Below are 26,623 nucleotides of genomic sequence, written 5' to 3'. Positions count from 1 at the left end.
TTGTCCTAAACTGACGGACAAACTGGACACTTGGGAAAAATTGAAGACGACTGAAGTAAATAAGTAATGTCTTGACTTGTGTCGCCTCCTTGTGGTTGGTTTCAGAAATTTAAGCAAAACTGATTCTCAGAGCAGTGAGCATATAAAAAGGCCTTAAAGCAACAGGTTCACATTTTTCTAACATGTAAATACACATGCCACATCTTACCTTTACATAAGATTAGCCTCGCAGGTACGTTTGCATGAATTAAGAAACCTGGACCAGAAAAAGTTTCATTACAAAATACAAAACAATCGGTGGATTACTATGATGCATGTAATAGCTGATTCTGACTGATCTTTCTTCCAAACCGCAATCATAAAAATGTGGGCATCTGGTAGTCATACCTTAGTGAGACAGTTGTGGAAAAATTATTAGTTAGTTTGACTAAATTTTGTTCTAATATACTAGTTTCAGAAGACAGATTTCATATAATTAATCTATTTTGTAAATGCCAGGCTGTGTGGATAGATAACAACACAAGTGCCTTTGAAATGTCACTGTTACCTCCATTGTCTGGCGAAGAAATGCTAGACAAAACATGTCATTTGTATTTGTATATAGACAAATGCTGCAGGAGGCCAGAGTGTAAGCAAATAGAGTAGGTCCACTACTAAGCAGGACATGATGTCATGATGTCTAAGGCTGTTTGGATTTAAGGGATCATTTATGTTAACATGACAACGCATTTACTGGAGCACATAAAGACATTATGCAATAATAAGGCATAAGAACAGACACATGGTGGGTGACAACATTAAAATCAACCACAAGAGAAATGTGGAGCTGCAGAGTATCTTGATTAATTTTATTATTCCTAAAATGGATCTACTCACAATTCTGTATAAGATACCTTGGCATGGTGCACATCACACAAGTATTGTACACATAGAAAACATCATTCTCAGGAAGGCAATGGTCAGGTGATGAGAAGTGGTTTGTTTGGGAGGAGAAGTCTCTGTAAGATGTTGTTAGCAGTAAGTACTGTGAATTAGATCATGCACAATAACCTGCAGTTAGAAAAAGGCACCTGCTGTATTTCATTCCCACATTCCTTCACACGGCTGGACATAATCACATTAAGAGCTCAGAGAGGACATCTGTCTGAATTGTGAGTGCTTCTTGTATCATCAATCCATCCAACCCTAAAATCAACACATAGGTTCTTCTGATGCTCTGTCAATGGGCAACTTCCTCTCAAGCGCTATAATACATCTTAATTATTGAATTTCGAGCAGAATAATCTATATCTATCCCTCTGAATATTTTGTTACTACTTCCCAGTGGTGTAAGCAAGAAACATGAGAAAACATGACAGGTGGAAAATAAAAGTCATGAATGATCGTGTGAATGAAGGTGAATGGCCGTGCTGGTGAGAGGGAACACAAAAAGCTTAGAGAATAAGCTTAAGAAGAAATGTGACTTTAATTAATAACATTTTCATTTCAGCAAGCTGTATATGTCAGGAATTACACATGCACGCACGCACGCACACACACACACACACACACACACACACACACACACACACACACACACACTCATATTTGCATACACACAGAGAAACAGTCATGATAATGAATATGCATTCAGAAAATGTACATGTGCTGACACATGCATCTTTAATTGCCAGTTTTATGCTGCCATGAATAATGATGACCCCTGTTTATCACCTTAACAACTCGCTTCCCTTTCCTCAGGTGAGTAGCCGTGTGGGAACTTCCCCTTCCTGGTCTTAGTACCTCATTTGGACTACAGCTCTCAACCATCGAAGACACTTCTTGAGTCCTTTGTACATAATAAAAACAGTGAATATTTCCAAGGATGGTCACATATGACAAGCGGTGTCCATTTCTGACGTCAGCAGCAAGAGTCTCATCCAGGAGTCATATGCGTTGATTACCTTATAACCCGAACCCATCCCTCCAACCCCCATCCCTTAGATACAGTGGGAGTATAAATGTGTGATTCTCATCATTGTTTGTTTAAGTAACCTCCCTTCCCTTCCCAAGTCTTTGGAGCTCTGAGCACAGACTGCTGGGTAAGACATCTGAGTGACAGCCTGCATCTCTGGGAGCTTTTCTTTAAGTTCTTGTCCATCAGTGTTTACTGGATTGTGGGTTTAGCGCCACCAGGAGTTGGGTCAGGAGCAGGGCCACCACCCTGGGCAAGTCTTTGAAAGCTGTGGAAGATAAATAGAAGAGTAGTTAGGACAACACATGTAGGTCCCTCAACACCTGCATTGTGGTTTGTGTCCCCGAGTAGGAGCTAATACCAACAGTTTTTACCCATGTAAAACTTAAAACGTCCTGACGCATCATCACCTGCTTTAAATAATAAAAACGTATGCACCTGTATTCTAGTTTAAATACTTAAATACAGAATAATAACAAATGGAAACATAACCTGTAATAAACTATTCAAAATAAAAATGTATTAATTGAATAAAATCATAACATGCATGACATATGATGAACAGCATAAACAATTTACAAAATACAAATATGTGTTTAGGTGAACTGCTTGATTACAATTGCATATCTAGAGTTGCAATATAAGTATTAAATCATCCTTATAACGATGATGTGGAGAAAAATGTTGTGTGGGTATTGACAGACCCTTAGCAACTGCTGCGCAATAACTGCCTCAGTGGCAAAATAGCAGTATTAATTGGAACATTGTGCCAGAAGGTGGCGCCAATACTCACGTGTCCTTGACGCTGTCAATTTGGGCCTGGATTTTTGCAATGTAGATGTCCACCTGCTCCTGTGAAATAACAGAACAAAGAAAAATACATGTTCAGGGTTATGGAAAGAAAGGACCTGTTAAAGTAACAGTACATATATTTAATTAAGAGCGATATTACCTGGTGTTGTCTGTAGAAAAGTGGCAGAGAAAAAAGTGCGATCACACCTGGAGAAGAAGGAAGAAAGAAAAGTTAACTTTGCAGCCAATTAGTGTGTTAATTGATTTTATATTTCGAGCAGTTTCTTACTGATGATGAACAGAGTAAGGCCATTGCACAGCTCTCCCAGGTACGTCACAAGGTACATCAGAACCAGGAACTAAGACCAAGATGAAGAGAAGTTAGTTTAACTATCATCAACGCTATGTGCATGTCTGCAGAAAGCAGTAAATCATGCTGCAGTATGACATAATTCCCCTGAAAATTGACATAAATTTCTCCTTGATGAAAAAATGAAAGAGCTTCAAGTACGAGACTCCCAATATGGGTGTATATGTGTTCCCCCTTACGTCTCACAGTGTCACAGTACGTGTACGGGATCCATGCTGCCCTGATATGGGACACCCTGTCTCAGATGGAAAGAGAACCTCCTCCCGTGTGTCATGTCGCATACCGGCCAGGTCAGGGTTGAGAGTGGGAGGTGCTGGGCTTTAGGGGGCTCAGTCAGCTCACACTGACTCACCATTTTTTTTACAAATGCAATGCTTTCACCACCAGTGAAGTTTAATAACTATATGATGTGCAGTAAATGCTTCATCAGTAGCATCTGTCCTAATTTGTCACATTTACTAATTTATTTTCAAATGTACTTTAATATAACATGTATTTATTATGGTGTTATTGTTTTTGCAGGGTTTTTTGGCCATAGAAGAAGTTTTCCTGGAATATATTTGCACTTGCACCGTCAACTTAAAAAATTGTTTGTATAATTATTAAAAAGGAGAAAAATCTTTAGATTTAATTTTTAGAACTGTTCAGAAAGTTATAGAAACCTTATATATTACAGAGCTGGCATTTAGATCACATTTCTTAAATGCGACTTGACATACTATACCAATGAATACAGTACACTGATTGGAAATTTGACACTGGTGCTGACCTTTTATGTGGCTTCGTGTGAAGAGATTTGGTTTCTATTGAATCTAATATTGACATGATGACTGCTATGAATTTACACAACATTATTTGTATACCTTTATGAGGACTTTACAGTAAATAAATGTAACTTTACTAATTTGCACATACATACTATTATCTTTTCACTTAAAGGAAACATTATTTATGTGTAATGTATGGACACATATACTATGCCTTTTAATAGCCCTGGCATGTCCTTTTACCATAATATTACTTTGCAATAATGAAAAGCAATATAATAAAATAGCATATGTGTAATAGCAACACATTCATTTCGCAGATGCTTTTGTCCAATTTGGGGTGGAGTTGGTCGGCGTCAGCATGCGGACACGAGGGACCAGAGATGGAACGAGCAATATGGCGATCAACGGCCGTCACACTTTCACCTACAGTCATTTAAGCACTGTTTAAAAACATGCAACAATGCGTACATGTACATCCCATTGATACAAAGCAAAGAAGCGTAGAATGCATTTAGACTATGGCAGCATACTTCAGGGGCTGTCAAGTGACACTGAGTGAACCCTGAGGCTGGATACAAAGCAAAAGGAATCAGGTGAGGCCGACTGCCTCCTCTTATGCTGTTAGTACCAATTCAAATACATTTGAAAGTTTGTATTACAAAAGGGACCGATTGCTTTCCACATGATCAGCAAAAATATGTCATTGGGGCTGACAGTTTACATCAGCCCCAATTTAGGAGTCATCAACTCTAAGCTAGCATAATGAGACAGACGGTTGGCATGGCAATGATGTCATTTCCAGTGATGGAGAGGCGCTGAAATGATGGAGGAGGAAGGAAGATGAAAGATGGAGCAAAATGAAAAAATGCAGAGAGGGAACTGATGCCTGGGTTAATGAGCGGGAGAAGTTCTAGACGGGATGAAGCACATCTTTGTATGCTGATGATTAACTGTATTTGCTCGCCAAGCTCACCTTGACAGACTTCAAGAGGTTTGTAACAAAAAAGAGTCCCTTCAGAGAGTCGACAGCAGACAGAGCCATGACGATGGCTTTCTGAGTATAGAGGTCAGCCTCCTCTCCACTGAAACTGATGTCCAGGTCCAAGTATGACCTGAGAGAAAACGAGACAACAAGAGGAAAGTAAAAAGATAGAAGTACTGACGATAAATATAAACGCCATCCTCCCTCTACTGTGTAGCTTGTAATTAGCTGGTTCACCGCAAGTCTTTTATAATCAATTTACTGTCGGTAAAGAGAGCAAAGCATCTCACTTGAAGGGATGTTCTCCATCGCCCCAGTTGAGGATGTAGAGGACTTGATAGTAGATGCGCACTGAGATGGTGAAGCAAATGACAGCCAGGGAGACGGTGGACATCACCGTGATGATGCTGAGCTGGAACAGGGACAGCAGGCCGACCACTAACCCTGTTAGGATCATGCCTGTTCGCTCCGTGTCCTTCCAGTAGATCAGGTCCATCACTGGAAGACAAGGTGAGGAATAGAAGGAGGAAGAGAAAAGAAAGATTCTGAAAATAGAGAGTCATAGTGATGTCGGCAAAACAGGGTTAGGATGAAGAAAAAGTATAGAGAAGAAAAACCAGGGAGAAGTTTAAAGGTGGCTGACAGAATAGACATTTGATTTTGAATTACTGAATTTAAATGTTTTAAGGTGATAGAATGATCTGTGTACTGTTGGTACTTTATCAATCACCAAACTTAAGTTACTGAATCCCTCCTGGTGCTAACAGAGGAGCTGCAGTAACATCAGCTGGCCTCCAGCCCTCAGGCCCACCAAGAGGTCTTTCATCTTTTGGGGAGGAGGAATAGTAGTTCTGACATAAGGAGAGGAAGAGAGGCCAGAGTAGTGGAAGGGGGAGCATGAGGCAGAGAGGGATTTCCAGCCTCAAGCATGAGAGAACACGCTCAGCAGCTACGGGGACACGTCAGGCTCTGGCTCGGGCTAAATTTAGCCTTCAGATGAAAGAGGGAAGCAAGCGGTTGAGGGGAGTTTAAATGCAGCTTTTAACAGCACCTGCTGACAGACGTCAGGCCGTCAGCAGCGCCTTTTCTTTCCACACGCTGTTGGTGTCCCTCTGTCACCCGGAAACAGCTGCCTTGGTGACCGAGGCGTCCATAGAGTCGTGCTTCACAAGATTCAGTACAGTGGAGTACGTGACTTCACCCCATTTTCCTGTTTACGTAAAATAATCTCATGAACCTTTATGAAGGACCATGATTCATTACAAAAACGTTTTTTCCAGTGTATACTGGGTACGTTTTATGGAGCAGCACTGTCAGACTGGCATTGCTCGTTATGCTAATCATTCAGCAAAATGCTAAGCCTCAACATTAGAATGACAGGAAGCCTTTTTGAATAGAGTGCACTGACAGCAGGTGAGATACTGCAAACAATTCATACCCATGACGCCGCCAATGGCACACACCTGTCCAACTTGTTTGTTTGTGCCGTTGTCATTCTGGGACATGGTTTCTCAGCACATGCTCATAAGAACAGTAGAAAGAAACCAACAACGGAATACTGAGAGCATGTAAACTATGGTAAGTATTGACGCTAATAAAATAGGGGACATGGAACTCTGCTATATTATAAAACATGGGATCCATAGATTAGCTTTCTTGCGAGTATTTAGATGAGAAAATCGCTACCACTCTCATAATGGTTTGTTAAATATACAGCGACAGAGAGCCGCCGGTTAGCTAAGCATAGCATGAAGACTAGAAACAGTTAGTTAGCTATTGGTACGGATACTGATATCAGATATTGGTCCAATACTGACTCAAACAGCTGGATTGGGTATCGGTGACAATACTCCAATCTTTTACTATTATTATAATAAGCTTATTAACACGGGTATTAGATCAATACTTAGTATCAGCTGATAGCCAAAGCCCAGGTATCGAGACTGAATACATTTGATTGGTGCATCTCTATCATAAACTTAAGTTGTCTACAACTTCCTTAACACTTTTGCATTGTACCCTTAAGAGGGACTTCAGAGTTCCTGTTTATTTATATTGACATTAATACATCACATAAACCTGTTGTGCTAATATGAATGTAATTCTTAAATGTACAGCTCATATCAGCAGATACAATAATACATCAAATTACTCACACACTTAGTAATCAGCAAGATGTAATTACCTCCAATCAGGACCTTCACCGTTCTACAATAACACAATCCAAACATGCAGAATTTACCTTAGTATGCTAATCATTCAATAAATTGCTTATTATATAAATGAGCATTATGGGACTAATTGCATGGTGGAATTAATAATCCAATCAAATAATCCATCAATCAATCAATCAACAAGACAATCAACCATGAAGAACATAAATCACATGGCCCATGTATACTGTCTTTTCTCATTTTCACATCAACATCTATTTCATTTGACCCAGTTCATGTCAGCTAAATCACATGTGTCCAGGATGTCCCGTAGTGTGCAAAGCCTCTTCCTATGCCAGCTCTTCAGCTCTTCAATGGAAACACTAAAACGTAAGAGAATCCAGCTGGCAAAGTTTACTTTCTGCCAAAAGCATACCACAACAGGCCAGTTCACACTCGTTTGAATTACTGTAGTGAATTTAAATGTGTGTGCTACTAATACGGAGACGACCAGCTCATCAATTCAAAGCCAAACACACCTCTCGTTGATGGATGCTGCCATCTCCAGAGACTCTGCTTGTAAAATTATCAAAGAGAAGTGTGAAGTACGCTCCATTCCCACCTTCAGTCGCCTGATGGTCCGGCCTTCTCACCACAACACCAAAGTTACAAAGAAAAACAGTCCACTTCAAAAGACTAGAAGTGGTACTTTCCACCCCTTCCACACTTGAATCTGTAGCTATCCTCTGCCTTCACTCTGAAATCAAACACGGCTCTTTGCAATAGCTGACTGTCAGCTCAACGCGCATACCTTCAAATTGTCTACAGGCATCCTAAAGTATCCTCTGTTCACTTCACATCCTCACCTTTACTGGCCATTTTTGTTGCCGCTCCAGTGTTTCCCCTCACACCCTCTGTCCTTCTCTCCGTCCGACTATTCTCCCCTCGCTCCTCTGAGCTGTTTTTGGCCACCCCCTGCTCGCTCAGCAGTCCAAAGGCCTGACAGCCCAAAATAATCTTGTTCGCAGTACCGCCTACCTCTCATCAAGACTCTCAAAGCTTCACACATAAAGAGATGATTCACGACAATCACACAATACTGTAATAAATCAGATGAATCCCTGATCCTTTTCCTTTATGCAAACAGTCTTTCTGAAGCAAACCAAATTCAAGATTTTCCTTCTAACCCTGATAAAGTTATATAGACTTGTGCTTATATCCATGTGCCATCTAACACCTGAAATTGGAGAACCAGGGTTTATTTTCTGTTATGTCACCAAGCCAAACCTTTCTGTGTCACCACTACTGGTAATAAATTGATGAGGAGTTTACTTTTCCTAGTTAAGAGCTGTAAATGCTGTTTCATTGTAAAATAGCTCCAACGTGTTAGTCTCTATCTGTATGCTTGGCAACAAATACCCTGATAATCGAACAGAATCACTGTGAAGTAGAGTTTGCTATTATTTAAAATGTGTAAGTGATGAGTGTCGATATGATACCAGGCTTTCCATATTACATTATGTTCGACAAAACATCTTTCTTGCATTTAGAAGAAGAAGATGTTAAATGTTAAAAATGCAATCAGCTTGGCAAGATAAATAAGACGCTTTCTAAAATTACTCTAAAATTACTTGGTGCTACAACACATTTTCCCAAAAAACATTTAAGTATGCAGCCCCTAAAACAAGTAATAAAACCAGAATAGACGTAATGTTCCAATAGATGCATCATGCATGCTATTTTTTAGGAAACCCTAAACTCTGTCATCAGCTAGACAACACATTCATCAACGGCTTGAGGATTTACTGAACCCCCACATCCACCAAAATAACACTGAGCGCTCCTCAGACTGACTCTCCACTTAAAATGCCTTCAAGCTGGAAGACAGAATGTTATCTCCTGCTCACTCTTTCTTCCTTTCTGTGCCTCAAACACTGAAGTGCCATCAAACTCCCACAAACCTGCAGATAAAGAAACTGCACACACATACACCCGTTTCTCTTTCTGTGTCAAACAGTGATACATTCCGACATCAGCGTGTGCGAGTCCAAAAAGTGAACCAATGCAAAGAATGTTTCCCCACAATTAGCAAATCATTCCTGAAGTCACAAGAGAGGGGGGATATCTTTGTCTGCCTGCTCTCCCGATGGCCCATGCTGAAAGTGAAATAGGATATTTTCCTTTTTTAAAGTATTGATGAACGAACTGGATCTCGCAGAGCAACAAGACACAGGCCGAGAGGCGGTCAGAGGAATGAGAACATTTAAAGATACAGATGTGGATCCGCTACCTGCTATGTGAGTGCATACTGTCGGGTCCTTCGATAGGTCAAGTGCTGAAAACCAGTGATCGCTGACCAGCTGTCCCTGAGAGTTTCGACCGATGGCAGCTGGCGACGAGGATGCCGGGCCTCTGGGTCGCACAGATGTGAGCAGCTTGACGGAAATGGTTTCCCTGGTGACGGGAGACTCTGGCTCGGGGGTCGGAGAGGCTGCTGCTGAGAAACAAAAGATGATGTCACTATCGTGATGACATCAGAGCTGACTTGCTGTACAAGAGCTTAAACTAAATTTAAATCTGGTTTATAATTGTGTTGATCTAGATATGGCTGTGGATTAATTTAAAAAGGAAACTAACCAAACTAACTAAAGTGGCCTGGTTATACATTTCCAAAAATCACATTTTATTTGCATGCTTTGCCACTGTTTCAATGGTCCGTTTTGCCTGGTGTGAAACAGGCTACAAATTGGAAAATACTGATGACACGAGACCTAAACATTGACAGCATTTAACACAGAAAGATCATAAAATGCATCGAGGTCCTTTTCAGATGCCACTATTCACCATTCATCATGTGTCGTCATGCCGCATCACATCTAATCCACTTTAAGAAAGGACATTCACAATAAAACTATAGAATCTGCAGAATTAGGCAGAATTAGGAGTAACTAGAGACCATCTAGGAATGTGATGACAACATGACACCACGATTGGCCCAGGACAAAAAAATGGGGCTGCCAATGTTCCCTTCCCCACTTCCTACCCCCGCCTTCTGCTGCCCCTGCTTTGACCATACCCATTTTCACAACGAAGCCTACATTTTTATCTGAACTATACATTCGTAAAGTTTCGTGACTGCATCTTACACAGTTGTGACACTATCACGTTGACAAAATCTCACTACAGACAGACAGACAAACATATACTATGAACACCAGGCAATTTAGTCAAAACCACCTCAATGATGACCACACAAAGACTCACAAGGTGAAAACTATATATGCGGATGATAAAAATGCATCTTTGTGTTGAGCCATTAGGAGCATTTTTAAGTATTCCACCATACAGAATAAAACAACCTCTTCACACATTCCTCCTGTTTCTCACCCTGAAGTATCTGTGAGGGATGCTGGGTAACCTGGATCAGACTTCTCAGAGACTCCTCTCTTTGGATTCCTGTGACTCTCCCCTGAGTGTCTGGGTCCAGATTATGGGGCAAGGGCTGGATTGTAACGGTCTCCGTTTGCCTGTGCTGCTCCCTCCTCACAGCTGCAGTTGCCGTTGTCTCCTCCACCCTCTCCTGCTCTCTCCTTTCTGATTCTTCATCTCGACTGCAGAAGGCTTGAGGGTCCCAGTCTTCATCGGGGGAGTCCAATAGTGTTTCCAGGGTGTCCGTGTGGATCAAAGAAGTGCGACTTCCCCGAGAGCTTCCCCTGCGTCGGTCCCGGAGTTGTCGCGAGGATCCGACTGCTTCGGCCTCTGCGATGGCGATGTATGAGAAAGTCAGCTCGGAGGAGTTCTGGCGCGGCGTGCCCCAGATGGACGGGGATGAAGCCAGTCCCTCATCATCATCATCTGGATCTCCCTCCTCCTCCTCCTCATCGTCAGACCACTCCCTGGCTGTTTGCAGCTCACACATCTCAGACTCCTCATTTCCGCCTGAATGGAGACAAAAATGCATTAATGTGGTCACACCTGTTTATTCAAGTGTAGAGGCTGCTGCTAACACTGTGAGGTCCGTTGTCATACACGGAAAGAGATTTAGCTTTTAATAAATATGAAAGCAGCCAGGGAAAAAGGTGTGACATCTAAAGTGAATGAAACCCTCTTTGATAAGGGCATGAATATCCCTCCTCTCAAAATGTAGCTGTGATCAAAATTGTCCTCCTTTGTTTACCCGTGCTAGTGTTTTAAAGGTGAGAGATGTATTCCTCTCATGTTAGGTTCAAAAGAAAGTCTTCAATAAGCCGGGATCTCTTCTTTTTCTAAGTATTGTGAGTGTTTGGTTCACATGTCTGCTCCGTACCATCGGTGCATGGAGGCGTTGAGTCTGGAGTGGATGCCACAGAGCCATATTCCTCTGGAAGAAAACAGACACAATTTTACATAAAACTACTAACAAACCATAGCAAAACATTGGCAGAAATATGAATGTGTTGTTGCTGCTCCTACAGGCTTTAAACCCATTTTTTCTCCATCTTATATTCATCTTACTGGTCTGCATCTCAAAACATTTAACGCAGGTGTACTAACGTTAAATGATAAATAACATCAAGGCCCTGAGCAACACTGCGGTACCTTGTTTTGAGCCCTTTTTCAATGTAATAACAGCAAACTGTGCTTTACGTGATTGAAGAAGTCACAGACAATCGTTCACTCCTCATACTGAAGCATTCTGTTACTGATTAACTGGCAGCAAGGCCTTCACTACATTAGATAGCCAGCATGACATTAATAAATCAGCCAAGGCTGATTTAAGGCACAAAAATGCAGCATATTCTCTTCGCACATGTATGAACACAAATAATCATAAAACACATTAATATATTTGCAGAAAAAGTCAGTTGAATATTGTGAAAAAAAGATACAATAAAAAGCACATATGAAAGCACAACAGAGGCTTTGTGGGGATAAATCATTATGATTATTTCATTCTTCCTGCCTGCATAGGCTTCTTGTAAACAACTACACAAACATCTGCATATCAATGGAAGGCAACAACGACAGAATAGGTCACCCTCTGCACTGCATCCACCCATCCAGCCATGTGTTTATTAAAAGCATGAGAGAGGAATGGAAAGCAGGCAGGGCGAGGAGAGGAGAGGAGGGGGGCTGAGCTAACACATGCGATGCTGACAGCAGTTAGCAAAAAAAGATGCTGCACTGGAATAAATATAACGATGACACAGTGAGATAAACACTCAGACCTCCCACACAGCAACACAGAAGGAACCAGCAGAACAAAAGCAGACTTACGGCAGTGGGAGAATCCTAAAACCTGGCCCATACTCCATCAAGGCATCGCTGGGCCCATCCAGTCTGGAAGCCCCCTCCTCCCCTTCCTGCCGGCACTCACGTCCTGTGGATATACTCTGCCTCTCCTTCTCCTCCCTCTGTTTCTTGGTCTTCTGTGAGCAGCTGCCTCCCTCTCTTGCCTCCCTCTGTCACTCAGCAGCCCCGCCCTGCCTGCCTGCTTGCCTGCCTGCCTCACTCCATCATCCTCTCTTCGTCTCCTCTTGCATCGCTATGACTGCAGCTATAATGTGTGCTACAGCAAAGAGGGAGAAGCAAGAGTGTGTCCCTTCTGTCACAGGCTGCTATCGCCACCCATTCATAGCTTCCTTGCGCCTCTCTCCCTGATCATGTGATTTCATCTCAGCATCTTATAGGGGCAGACTGCAATATAAAGCATTAATAATGTATAGCATGCATACAAAAAGTAAAAGGGAGGGATGCATTTGAAGATGGGCAGGACAGGATAAAACCCCAGTCAGATTCATAGCTTACCAACATATAAGGTGTATTAGCTTTATTAATATGTATCATACTCCAATTTCACATATGAGAAATATTGTTTCTCAAAACAAATCAAAAATTGCCACCCACATCTAAATTATATCATAAAAGCGGGAGTATAAATAATATACAGACTCCACTACAGTAAAAGCTTTTTTTTAAATGGGAAGAGAAGCCTATGCTATAGTGAGATGTAGGGGGCAGCAGTGCGTAGCTGTGACGGATGCTGCTACACACTGCTTGGACCATGATTCATGGAAAGAGGTTAGAGTAGCAAATAAAAGCGTTGCCAGAAAATGTGTATGTGTGGCATCTTTGATATGATTTATATATCATTTCTTTTTGGTAAGGCATTAAAGACATTGATAATGTAACTTTTACAAATCAGTAGTTGAATTCACAAGCTATTTATTTTACACATTAATAAAACATTCCTGTAAATGCGCCAGAGTTAACCAAGAGGCTATTTTTCATCTGTAATCCCAACACAGATGCTACAAAATCAACCTAAAAACAATATAAATTAAAAATCTCAAAGTTGCATTATTTACCTTTTACAAAGCATGCAGAAACAATAAAAGAAGAGAGCATATTCATTGAGTTAAAACATAATTCAGGACAGAAGGTAGACTTTTAGAAACAGTCTATCAGAAGCACAACACGTAAAAGCATGTAGAGTATGTAAAATCTATTTCAATCTGAGCCAGCAAAACAACGATAACAGACATTCATCTTTGCTCCGTTCAATGCATTTCAAGAGGTTTCACTGCTCAGCTTTACTTGGTCCGGTAGGACCTGCAGCTCTTTATGGTTAAAGGCAGGGTTGGTAATCTTCTTTAAAAACATCTTTGATAGTTTGGTTCAAATTCTCATTGCATCCTGACAGCAATAAATGAATCAAACGCTCTGACAAAAATAATAAGAAAAAGTGTGGTCGACTTTGGGAACTAGTTCTGAGAACTATTTTCATTGGAAAAGACTTAACAACACATGTTTGGTTTATTGGTTGGATAATCTTTTGTAACTAGTGTAAAATATTGCTAGTCTCTCAAGATTATCATGCACAGCTTTAATGTGAGCAATCTGCTTCTCGTTTAAGTAAAGATAAACAAACACCCATCACCTAAAACACTTCCAGAAGAGAACATCAACTCATAAAAGCTTTTCATAAGCTGGATAAGAACAAAGTAGGTCACATATAGACCTTAACACTATTAAAACTCATGCGTTCCTTCGCGTAAACCAGGCCAGGAGCTCCAAATACAAAGCAGTTAATGAGATTAAGACACATAGCTGTCATAGTGACAACATGGAATCAGCAAGTTACATCCAGGACAGGGAAGGACTTAAGTAGGTGTGTAAACATACAACACACATTCAGAAAGATTGTCATTTAACTTGGAGAAGTAACTGCAATGTAACTTTGTATAATGTCTTTATTCTATTTTATTACATTTGGGCATGTATTTAAATGTGTATTTTTAATATTGCCTTGTGTTCAATCATTTTGAAAAATCTTTGATCTACCCCTGATTAAGGTTTTATACCCGAAAACCAAAGTTGAACCCAAAGATATATCAAACCTGGTTAAACCCACTAATCTCAGTTGTCATGGAAAGGTGCAATTTCACGACTTATTGTCCACATTGGCTTAAAAGTTGCATTTCAAAGTGTATCTCTTGACATTGGGAACACTGGTCAAAATTAAGAATGAAGTTTGAATCTAAAGTATTACTGCATATTGTATCTATATTATTATTATTATTATTATTATTATCATTATATATATATATATATATTTATATATATATATATATATATATTCATATCGATATATCCAGAGTTCTGCCAGTCAAAAAGTTCCAAACCTCTGTAACAGAAACAAATGAGTGGTATTGTTTAGTTAGTCTACTGTCATTGTCCATCACTAAGACCAATTAGACAAATAAAGTTATTTGGATTGATACATTTGTGTATCAGGACATACAATCCCCATACAGACATGCACCTCTGGGATCCCTCTGTGCTGTTGGTTAGAGTGATCCATGTAATACTATGTGCAGATACAGGTCAACTGAGCTGCCTTGAAGGCCAGGTGATTACCCAGCAGCAGTACACGGACAGAAATAGAAAGAGATAGGCCAATAGAAGAGCAGGGCTGATACAGGACGGGTAAAAAAGAAACAGTGGGACAGAGCGAGGAAGACAGCGGATGGTTCTATTGTCAAATAGTAAAAGGACAGAAGAAGGAGTATCTACCTGCAGGCTAAAGGATGGTTTTCACGTTTTTTATTTAACAATTATTCTTATTTGAAGTCACTTTTTGTTTACCTGCTTGGGGGGGCCACAGCTCGACTGCTGCGCTGGACCTGCTGCGGAAAACTCAGGGCCGGAGGAGGGGCACCAGGAAGAAACGGGCCGCTGGCACGTCGAGTAAGAAGCTTGAGCACAGGCTCCGCGGAGTGATGAAGACAGCCAGGCGGGCCAGCAACGTGGAGGTACCCTCTTTCCTCCGCCAGCTGGTCAAAGAGACGGAAAAGATGGTCACCTTCTTTTTTAAAGGGGGGCACAAGGAAAATGGATGTGAGGAGGAGGACAATTCTGATGAAGACGACTCGATGCCGAGCCCGTACCTAGATCGTCCCATCTTGGAGAAGCATGTGTCGGAGGGGGGTTCTCAGTCGGGGGTGAACTACGCGGAGGCGAGCATGCAGGGCTGGAGGGCTCAGATGGAGGATGCCCACACCTGCATGCCCCAGCTCAGAGAAGAACTGAAAGACTGGGGATACTTTGCCATTTTTGATGGACATGCAGGAAGCACAGTGGCACAGTACTGTTCCAGAAACCTGCTGGATTACATCCTGGCAACAGGTACAGCACAATTAGTGATTAATTAGATTAATCTAGAGGAAGAACCAGTGTGGCGTGCGTTTGAACAAAGTCGTCTAATAAACTGAAAACAAACAAGACTTCTCTGTATTGCACTCAAAATGAAGTACTATACTGAATAACTAAGCATAGAAATTGTTGGTCCGAATGTTGGTCCTAACACAAAGTCCATGACAGTAGATGATTAAGAGCAGATTAATAAAAGGAAATCAAATATGTCACAATGTATATACAGTACTAAAAGCTAATAAAATCATGTGCGTACATTTTCAAAACAGGAATTCTGGATATTGTGGTATTTTTCTTTACATTATCGAGAAAAATATAGAAGCAGATTCAGGGATCAAAACAAAACAGAGCTTTGACTTTCTTTCAGATGTCACGTTTTGTACTTTTAGCGCTGTAAACTACTTAGTTAGCCGTATAAGATAAAATAAAGTCATCATTACATGAAAGGCTCTATGGTTCTTCATATTGTTAACTATGATGACAAAGCAAAGATATTTTTAGGTAACTTAAAATGGAACGTTGAGGTTCTGACTTAAAATAGTATTTTAACTGTCAGCACCGTTGTGTCATTGCACAATAGCACAGATGATGTCTTCTCTGCTGTGTTGGCCTCTCAACAAACAACATGACAGTGTATGGTGTGAATGTATCTTGAAACCAAATGGGTCCCCCTCATTTCCCACAGGTGGGGTGAAAGCAGCTGAGGATCCCGAGCAGGTGAAGGAGGGGATTCGTGAAGGCTTCCTGGAAATCGATCGCCACATGCACAAACTGGCTCGCCAGGACAACTGGGACCGTAGTGGCACCACAGCAGCAGCTATCATGATGTCACCACGCTACATTTACTTTATCAACTGTGGGGACTCCCGAACGCTGCTTTGCCACAAAGGCCAGGTCGTCTTCTACACAGAGGACCACAAGCCGTTCAATCCCAGAGAAAAGGAGCGCATCCAGAATGCCGGAGGCTCGGTGACCCTCCAGAGGGTCAACGGCTCGCTGGCCGTTTCAAGAGCACTGGGGGACTTTGACTTCAAGGAGGTGGACTGGAGGCCGCAGACAGAGCAGCTAGTGTCGCCAGAGCCAGAGGTGTATGAGCTGGAGAGGACGCCCGAAGACGAGTTCCTAATTCTAGCATGTGACGGTGTGTGGGACGCCATTGGTAATGAGGAACTGTGTGCCTTTGTGCGCAGCCGTCTGCAGGTGTGCGATGACCTGAGGGAGATTTGCACCCAAGTCATTGACCTCTGTCTGTATAAGGTGAGACACCATAGCAGGAGCATGACACAAAAAGACAAGAAAATTAACTAACTTTAGATTCAGGTTCCAGAAAAGAAGAATCAATGCAATGGTAATATTTTTCTAATATAATGTTAAAAAATAAAGTGAGGAAGAAGTCATTGATCTGTCATGGCCATAGGGATAGGTATGATTTGTAATTTTTTTTTAATACATTTTATTGATTTGACACCTGGGTTTCAGTGTCAATAGCAAAATTAAACTTTTTTTTTTTACTTCGACAAGTATAAACTTTGAGAACGAAAGCTCATTCTTGACCTGGGAAGAAGTCTTTGATTGAACCCATTACAATCATCATATGATGAAAAGCTCCAGATAGAGATTTTGTGGTGGGATTGTTTGAAGTATAAACATGTCTTGTACCAAAATCCTTGTTAAAATGCCATCGAAGAAGCCAGAATTTAAAATAAGATTGGATAAAAACCATCTAATTACTACTATCTAATCAAAGAATAAATATGAAACGGCCAGTTTCACAGGTATTGAGGTTCAATAGCCAGCCCTAAACATGACACAGGTGGTGGCAGGGTGAATTAACCAAGCCATTCTACAATATACATCTTAAACGTCCATGTGAATTATACATTCTGTGTCAGTCTGCTCTATTTCGAATTGATAAGGATGAAAAGTGCCCTGCCATTATTTCCCCTCCAGAATCAGCTCCTTGGCTTACAGCGGGTGGCTGTATGAATGAGAAGCTTTACATTAAGGAGGGGGGTGTTGCGGGCAGGGTCTCTGTGAGGAGATCTTGTTATGCAAGTAGACTTCTCCTGCAGGTCTTCTTAACACTTGTTCGTAACGGCAGGTCTGAACACTGATGAGCCCTTAGCCTGCCCTATAAATAGCTGTATTAAAGCATTCTGGGACATGGCATGGGAGGGAAGAAATGCCACACATGGCTCGGATTAGGGCCTGACTGTGATGACGGCAGCTCTGTGTTACGGCTTTATACACACGGGCTCAGAGGTGTTATCCTGATTGGGCTGCCACTTATTACACCTCAAAAGGCTTACAGTACCGTGCATGTTCCAGTAGACACTGAGCCTCACTCCTCGTATCCCTGACGTCATAACGACAGGCTGGTGGTTATAAAATTCCACAGCAAGTTTGGCGTAGTTTGTTTTTTCTGCATTGCAATTGTCTGTTACATATACACTGATACTTTTTTTTGCCACAGACTAAAGTAATGTGTTTGCAATTCAGAAATATCGTCATCTTCTATAACTACGTAACTGAGACATCAAAGGAAATTGATATCTTGTCCAAACCAAAATATATCTCCATATATCAGTCACCTGCTATTTCACCTATCAACAGGTCTATTTCAAGTGATTTCAAGTGGTGGAAGACTGTACTGCATTCAAACGTTTGCAGAAGCATTATCAGTATAATTGACTTGAAGTATCAACAATAAAAGAAGTCACTGTGCAGATAGAAGGCCCTGTGAAACATAATCATAATATTGTTGGGTTAAAATTGCTGACTTAACATGTTTGAAGCAGTTACATCATTTAACACTAGTTGAGGTCAAATCATAAATAGTAATTCAGTAACAATAGCTGTTAAATACCTCAGAATGTTACCTTCCACCTCTGACTACTTCCGTTCAACTTTAATTAAAACTGCGTCGCAGCGCTTCCTATCAAACTTCTCTCATATTTCTGTCTCCCTCTGCAGGGGAGCTTGGATAACATGAGCATCGTCATCGTCTGCTTCCCCAGCGCCCCCCAGGTGTCACAAGAGGCACTGCAGCGGGAAGCAGAGCTGGAGCAACAGATTGATATGAAAGTGGAAGGTGAGTCACTCAAAAACCCCAAAACAAAACACTCAACCCTTTAAACTGCCAATAGCTCCCTTATTTGTAACTCTATTTGTTTGTAACTGTGTTTTGACAATCTCCCTTCACAGAAATTATTCAGAGGATGAGGTCCAGAGATGAGGACCCAGACCTTTTGTATATAATCAAATTCCTGGCTGCTGAAGAGATACCTGGGCTCCCACCAGGAGGAGGCATCACCAGCAAGTCAGTCCTGCCGTCCCCCCAAAAACAGAACATTCACTTTTTTTAGAGACTCAAAACACAAATCCTTTTGACGTAATGCCACTGTTTTGTCTCTTTGCAGGCGAGATTGTATCATCTCTTCATATCAGAAACACATCATGGCTGTCAAATCTCAGGAGCCTATGGTAAGACATGAGTAACATGACTTTACATTTCATCAGATGAAAGCAATTAAAACAATATCAGCCATCATCTCAAAATAATGTGCCTAATTTACAGTTTTCTATGGCTGCACTAAATATTTTTTTGGTTATTGATTTTGTCAGTAAACTATCGAATAGTTTTGTCTATAAAACAGACAATTTTAATTATAAATAATTAAATCAATTCATTATTTAATAATGATTATAATGGTAAAAACTAAATTAAAATATAAATATGTTTTAAATAAACTTAACTATAAGATGCATGTATGTAGATATATATTGTTGCTGACATCACTGTCGTGTCACCTTTCAGGACGTTGAAGGATCGGAGGAGGACTCAAACTAAACCGTTACCATGGAAACAGAATAAGCACCAGCTTCACCATCTCCATGGAGACCAGTTTAACTGAGATGAACATTAAACTAACCAGCTTTTGTGTGTAATATATTCTCTTTGATCATTTGCTTTCAGGCCAGTTAAAGTGGAATTCAAATCCAATAACCATTGTATGCAACCACATGGTGCCTGGGGAGACACTGATCTGTCGACACAAGCTTCTATTTAACGCAGCTAACTTCATGACTATGTGTCTGATACTGTAAACAAACTACTGTATATGCGCAAAAAACGAACCACCTGACTTCTAATGCAACAAATCACACAAAAACTAAAATAATATTTCACTCTTCAAAAGAACAACTTGAATGTATTTAATGTATGTGCTTTGCACATGGACTGCATGTGTATCAGAGAGTTTCACAATGGAACGCAGTATCTCTCAGTAAATCATCTTAAGTTTGCACAATGCTGTCAAGGAGCAAGGGTGATATGGATAGCAATGACTTGTCACAAGAACATGAAAGTATGCCACAAGAGAAGAGACAAAAGGAGGAGGATCGAGGAGAAAGCTGGAGAAGAGATGGGGGGTTTGGAGGGCCATACTCAGTAAAGAGGATGAGATGTTCCAGGAATTAGCACACATACCTCATTAAACGTGGCTGTTTAGAGAGCATGTGTGACTGCGTCACTGTGTCATTTAAAAGTTGTTCTCTTGGAAACAGATTTGTACAGAACACACTAATAGGTTAGTGTGCTTCAATATTAATCATCTAAAATGATGGATGATATAAAATGACAGGTCAACTTCATGTGCTGATGCTGTGCACTGTGTTTTTGATACATTTTTAATTTGACCATTTTACGTTCAAGATCTCTCACTTATTTTGAACAGAGGATTTTATAGAGATTTACAGTCCAATTTGCAAAGACGCTTAGTTATTAGACCATATGAAAGACAAAAAAAGCTATACAATGTTTCTTTTTATACATTGTTTTGTTAAAAAAATTGTCAAATGAATAATCGGTTATCAAGATAGTTCTCAATTAATCCTCACGCTCACACGGAAAATGGAAAACATGGTCGCCGTTGGTCTGAAACCTAATATCCGAATAAAGTTAAGATCATATAATGTCTTGGAATGTGGATACTTGGTTTGAATATACAACCCTGCATTCCATTCACACATATAAACCCAAATAAAGGTGTGTTGGACATTCAGCACACAGATGGAAAACTGTACAAGAGACAAATAAATCACAACAACATTTCTCCCTTGGTCTGTCTAAAGTATTAAGAATAAAAACGAGATGGTTCAAGTCAAAGTCAAGACTACGAGGGACTGGCCCTCTGGAGCAGTCATGTGTTCTTCACAATGTGTTGCGAGGGTGTGGTGAGGCTCAGCACCTCTGTATGAATTGACTGAGCGAAGCTTTTATTGGACAGAGTCCTTCTCACCTCTTCACTCCTGACAAGTCACTAAAATATTCAACTCCGGACAGCCCTGTCCAGCTGGGAACACTCGTGGATAAAGATAAGAGGAAGAAGAGGTTGAAGAGAAGAAAAGGACGGGAAAGCTCGGACAGACAATGTGAGTAATAACTGACTGCGTTTGAGTGATATTTAGATAAACATGGGGACAGAGAGGTTGGTGTTGCAACACAACATGATGGTGCTGGCATCCAAAGACATGCTAGTGGCAGCATTTTACACTATAATAGCCACCAGAGGGCTCTTAAACCAGCAAATGGTATCAGGTAAAGCTTATCTACAAGATCAGTATTTCAGGAACTAACAGAAATGTCCTTGTATTTTTATTTAAGGAGTTTTCAAATGGTTTTATGAGCCTAATAGATATTAAATGGTCTCAATCCATTTTTTTTTTTTACTAAAACAGTATTGAGAAATATCAAAACAGTTATGTGAAAAATGTGGAAAACTCATTTTCCATAGAATTAAGCAGAATAATCCAAATTACAGATACAAGGTTTTTCTTTGTTTATTTATCTATATATATAAAATTATACATTGTTCTATGTTTGGTACAGTGTCATAAGAAGTAAAGTAAGAGGTTCATTTTATGTCGTTAAATCATTTTTTTGATTAATTTATGTAATTTGCTTTGGGAAACAAAAATTCTTTGGTTGGCTTCTGGAGTATTTAAGATTGCCTGTGTGTGTGTGTGTGTGTGTGTGTGTGTGTGTGTGTGTGTGTGTGTGTGTGTGTGTGTGTGTGTGTGCGTGTGTAAGGATTTTCGTTATCCCTGTGATGCATTCTAATGTTATGCAGAAACTAATATAAGATTATACTAAAATGAAACAAAAAAACTACCAAAGAGAGTGTTTCCTGGCCAATCAGACGTCTGCGATGCCCTCACCTGATCTTTACATGGCAAAGCAGTTAATTGCATTGATTGAAACACCTGTGCAAAACAGGTAGTATCAGGAGAGAAGTTGTGTGCAGGTAGGTAATGGCAGAGCTGCATGCGGAGTGTGTGTGTGCACTTCAGTGTAGAAACGTTGAATCCTGCAGCAGCGTTTCCATCTGTCGTCAACATGGATGAAACTGAGGAGGTATATAGACCAAACTAAACTTCAGCACAGCAACAGTTGGCCAACTCTCTAAAACTGCAGTGTTTTCATGCTTACCCGCGCTGGAATGAAGCCCTGTAATCTAACTGTGCGTAACCCTCCTGCAGCCGGGCAGGATGCCTCTGAACGCAGGAGCCACCGGATACGGCAGCGTGGCGGGCCCCGGGCTGTCGGCCAGCGGGGGCGGCTCGGAGTCGGCCCCGCTGCTCATCCCGCAGCTTGACCCCGAGCCTTTCCAGCCGTGGCAGCCCCTAACCAAGGAGGAGCTGGAGGTCGCCGCGGGGGGTCCTGGGTGGAGGAAGGCGCGTTCTTACCTGGTGCTGCTCTTCTGGGTCGCCTGGCTGGCCATGCTCGCCGTCGCCATTGCCATCATAGTCATGAGCCCGCGGCCGTTGGCGGCTCCGCTCCAGTGGTGGCAGAAGACTCTGTTCTACCAGCTGCAGCCGGACCTGCTCACGGAGAAGCGAGCCGGCGGGTCAGGGGGCGTCAATGGTGAGTATACCGCTATCATTAGGGAAATACATCTGCTTTCTGGTGGCCACTAAGGTTTGCTTTTTATATTTTGCATATCAAAAGGAAAAATTAGAAAAAAAAGAGTTTTTATGGTGACCTTTATGAGCCTGAATGTCTTGTCAAGAGCGGGATTAATTGTCTTGGGAGCCCTATGCCAAATATGAGCTGCTGGGCCCCTATTAGTTCTTCCCACTTTCTATGTTATTTATACAGTTTGATATGCTCTAATACCAACTAGTTTTTGATTTACTTTGTGACAATTTGATTAAATCCATTGATTTAAAGAAATGCGTCAAATGTAAGTGCAGAACTTAAATGTTTTTGACGCATATCCTCAGGGACTTTAATTAATGCGGATGATGCTACGGCTTTAATTATGCTTATTCCCAAACGTATTTCAATTAAGTGAACGCAATCTAGTTTGAGCTGTCTGGGCTCCAGATAAATTGCCCACTTAATTGCCTGGTTACAGCTTGCTTGCTCAGATTGTTTATTGGTGGAGATCCAGTTATTCCAGTTAATAGCGGCTGGCTGATATTAATCCTAGCTATGTTGACACTGTATGAGACATTCTTTAACAACCTTTGACAAACTCATGTAAAATTCCTTGATTACTGAGAATACTTATCTGACTCAAATGTCATACTTTGCATTAAAAAGGGTGGAAAACCACTATCTAACACTGTGTAGACATCACAGCATTAATATTGCAGGCTACCACATGCTTGCAACTTAAGAAAAGTCATTAGAGAACCCTGGTTTTTGGTTGTTTTTAACCCTCTCGGGGAAATGTACCACCTAAAAGATGTTAAGAACAGTTGTGCAAATAGGTAGCCTTGGAAAATATATACATACAACTTGAAGCTTGCAAAACTAAACATACGGATATATATATATATATATTTTTTTTTTAAAGTTACTAAGTCTGATGTTTAATTTCTCTCTAGTGCTGTGTGAGCAGCTGCCCTACCTCAGGTCTCTGGGTATAGGAGCTCTAATCCTGGAGGGTCTGTTTGACAAGAAGGCCTCTCCTTTGAACCTCAATGCCACTGGTGAAATATTTGGGACTTTGTCTCAGATTCAGCATCTGCTTGCAGAGAGCAACAAAGCAGGTGAGTGGTCTTCCTTTTGTCAAACAGCCAGCACATGTGGACTTGATTAACTTTTTATTGGGCCTGCAGATCTCAAAGTGGTGTTGGACGTTTGTGAAGTGGATCTATTGGGGCCTAAGGATGTAGCGGGATACGCAGACAACACATTGAAACTCGCAGCTAGAGAACATGTAAAATATTCTCTGGGCATGCTAATTAAACAAAGTAAGTTTTCAGTGATGCTAGATTTAGAAAAATATGACTATACTTTTCCACAGCATGCACTTCGGTTCTGGTTGGAGCAGGATGCGGCAGGCTTTGTAATCTGTGACACAGATGCAGTGTATTCAGGAGAGGTAAAATGTTGCTCGCACACATTTTGATTTCTAACGAGCCAAGTTTCCACAAATTCAGCAAATATATATATATATATATATATATATATATATATATATATATATATATATATATATATATATATATATATATATATATATATATATATATATATATATATGTGTGTATATTCCAGACACTCCTGGAGTGGAAAGGTGTCTTCAAAGAATTCAGCAGTGAGGAGAAGGAAAGGTATTATTATACACGCAATTTGAATAAAACATTATAAAAAAAAACAAAGTATAATATGAAGCTCGATGTTCCCGTCTCTTCAGGATTTTGGTGGTAAAACAGACGAAAGACGTTTTGCTGCCTCTAAAATCCTTCATCCAGGGCAATGTCACGCTGGTGGATGTGGTCATGAGCTCAATTCTTCCGTCTTCACAACACCTCCTGTCTGCTAAAGAAGTTGCTGATGCCATAGAGACGCACCTGAAAACAAATGTAAAAGATGTATGGCCCAGCTGGACAGTAAGGCGTGTTATCAATATTTAAAATGGTTGCAGATCCATTTTCGGTTGATCGACTTATGGTTTCAGCACTAACTGAATGACATACATTTACTATTTTCTGCAGGTTGGAGGTAAAACATCCCTTGACTTGAAGGAATTACTCCTGGTATTGGTGATGACTCTGCCAGGGTCACCTGCAGTACGGTATGACGAAGACATCGTCCAAGCACAGGTGAAGTCCTGCCACAGATCTTTTTTTGATTCCATAAATTTGTTCTTAGATTCACATTACCAAATAAAGCTTTTCTGTCTCAGAATGCGTCTTTGAAAGTCGGCTCGTCGCATAGAAACACGAACCAATCATCAGAAACCCACACAGTAAGCAATAAAGACAGATGTCCCTCTTAAACTAGAGTATTTCCTTTGTCCATTCAAGTAATGTTAAAGACACAAAGCCTTAGTTGGGTAGGTTACTGTCTGACAAGTCTCTCTACCTTCCTTCCCTCAGGATGGGGAGAAGAAGTGTTCAGTTGCAGCTCTCTTCTCTACCCTCAGTCACTCCAGAGCCAGAGAAGAAGCTCTTCTCTTTGGCAACTTTACTTTCCTCCCCTTCAATTCTTCCACCGACTCTTCCTCATCTAACTCCACGCTTTCCTCTCCATCCCCCCCGATCCTGGCCTTCTTGCGCTCCTGGGGTTGTGTCCACTTCCTCATTCTGCTCAACGTCGGGCCTGAGCCTCAAGCCCTGGATCCTGCTCGGGCCCCGAGCCTGCCCAAAGCTGGAGTCTTTGTGACCAACTCAAGAATGGACCGCTTTGGGTCGACAACTCTGGACACATTGGAACTGCGGCCCCATGAAGCCATCGTCATCAAACTATTCGAACCAGGAAGCTACTCGTAGAGCTCAGAGCGGTCAATTGTGAAGAGATTTGGCTATCTGGATTTGTTTTCCTCTCAGGGAAAAATGTCTGACAATTGTTTATTTTTAATGGTGTGATGTACTCTAGTCACTGAACATATGCGTGTGGGTCAAGGACTGTTTAAACGAAGACCAAAATGAACTCAAGAGTTTACTTCTTCCCCAATAGTATTGAAAACAGACAGATTTATTCTTTTACATCAAATAAATCATTTGACATGGCATGGTTTATTTTTAATTGGCGTTCGTTATGAAGACAATTGTCTGAACTGATGAAACAAACCACATTGTGAGCTGCATCGTAATTACTCTTGTATGTCGATTATTCTCTCAAACCCACATGTGCTCTTTTGAGCCACTCGAGTATAGTAACGAAGCAAATTAAGGTTTGCAACTGCTTTGATTGACTTACTGACTTAATCCTTTTTGTCACTAATGAGTAGTTGCCTGAGGAGTAATGATTAGCAATGCACATCCAGTTCTGGAAATGTGTACTCGATAACCACACAGTGGCGCTGCAGCACCAGCCACTGCTCTTCCAACTATAAATGTTGCATGAGACTTTCAGGTCAGTGGTTAACTAAATCGTTTTTTATTTCTAAAGACACTATATGGAACATCTATATTGATACATAAAAATGAGTGTTTACATAAGTCATCATTCAGTTCTTGTAGTATTGTTAACGGTATGAGCTATCTTTATTTCCCACTCAAACCAGCAGTTCCAAATGAAAATATTAACACTTAAGCTTTATTTTACACTGACTTTCATGTCTGTGAAATGGTCACATTTTAGAAATGTACACTCTTTTACTTTTAAAGAAAAACCTAAGAAGTTATGCATCATTTTACAATTTGATGCAATCAAAACCAGATTTAAATTTAAAACCTCACATTTATTCAAAACACCAATGTGCCCACAAAACAAGATCTTTCAGACTATGCCCTCAAATGTCATGCTAAATGTTCTTCAACAATCTGAATATCACTTTCACATTTACGAGTACAATGTAAAGTCGGCAATCAATGACATGACCTGACTTTCTTTCATTCTGACCGCTTTTACTTCCATCTGACCTTGATAATCTGGAACATTTCATTGTC

The 26,623-nt window shown here is 40.8% G+C and overlaps 3 protein-coding genes across 3 annotated transcripts; 2 read left to right on the top strand and 1 right to left on the bottom strand.

The window, feature by feature from the left end:
- Positions 1-842: 842 nt before the first annotated feature.
- Positions 843-12,308, bottom strand: rtn2a (reticulon 2a; the record flags this gene model as incomplete). Its single annotated transcript, XM_079225378.1, has 10 exons — positions 843-2,222; positions 2,748-2,806; positions 2,907-2,953; positions 3,036-3,105; positions 4,860-4,998; positions 5,159-5,366; positions 9,312-9,518; positions 10,409-10,960; positions 11,328-11,381; positions 12,278-12,308. The coding sequence occupies 10 exons, from the start codon at positions 12,306-12,308 to the stop codon at positions 2,147-2,149; spliced, it is 1,443 nt and encodes a 480-aa protein (XP_079081504.1). The 3' UTR covers positions 843-2,146.
- A 2,974-nt stretch (positions 12,309-15,282) lies between these two features.
- On the top strand, positions 15,283-20,194 carry ppm1na (protein phosphatase, Mg2+/Mn2+ dependent, 1Na (putative); the record flags this gene model as incomplete). Its single annotated transcript, XM_079225095.1, has 6 exons — positions 15,283-15,688; positions 16,401-16,972; positions 18,689-18,806; positions 18,920-19,034; positions 19,135-19,198; positions 19,533-20,194. 6 exons carry the CDS (start codon positions 15,283-15,285, stop codon positions 19,563-19,565), a joined length of 1,308 nt encoding a protein of 435 aa, XP_079081221.1. The 3' UTR covers positions 19,566-20,194.
- Positions 20,195-21,078: 884 nt separating this feature from the next.
- Positions 21,079-25,741, top strand: LOC306742983 (amino acid transporter heavy chain SLC3A2). Its single transcript, XM_079225449.1, has 9 exons — positions 21,079-21,148; positions 22,256-22,640; positions 23,609-23,773; positions 23,843-24,108; positions 24,285-24,340; positions 24,424-24,619; positions 24,725-24,832; positions 24,916-24,978; positions 25,109-25,741. Exons 2-9 carry the CDS (start codon positions 22,265-22,267, stop codon positions 25,499-25,501), a joined length of 1,623 nt encoding a protein of 540 aa, XP_079081575.1. The 5' UTR covers positions 21,079-21,148; positions 22,256-22,264; the 3' UTR covers positions 25,502-25,741.
- Positions 25,742-26,623: the final 882 nt, after the last annotated feature.

Source organism: Taurulus bubalis (assembly GCF_910589615.1).
Source record: "Taurulus bubalis genome assembly, chromosome: 10".
NCBI lineage: Eukaryota > Metazoa > Chordata > Actinopteri > Perciformes > Cottidae > Taurulus > Taurulus bubalis.
This window is presented reverse-complemented; position numbering and strand designations above follow the sequence as displayed.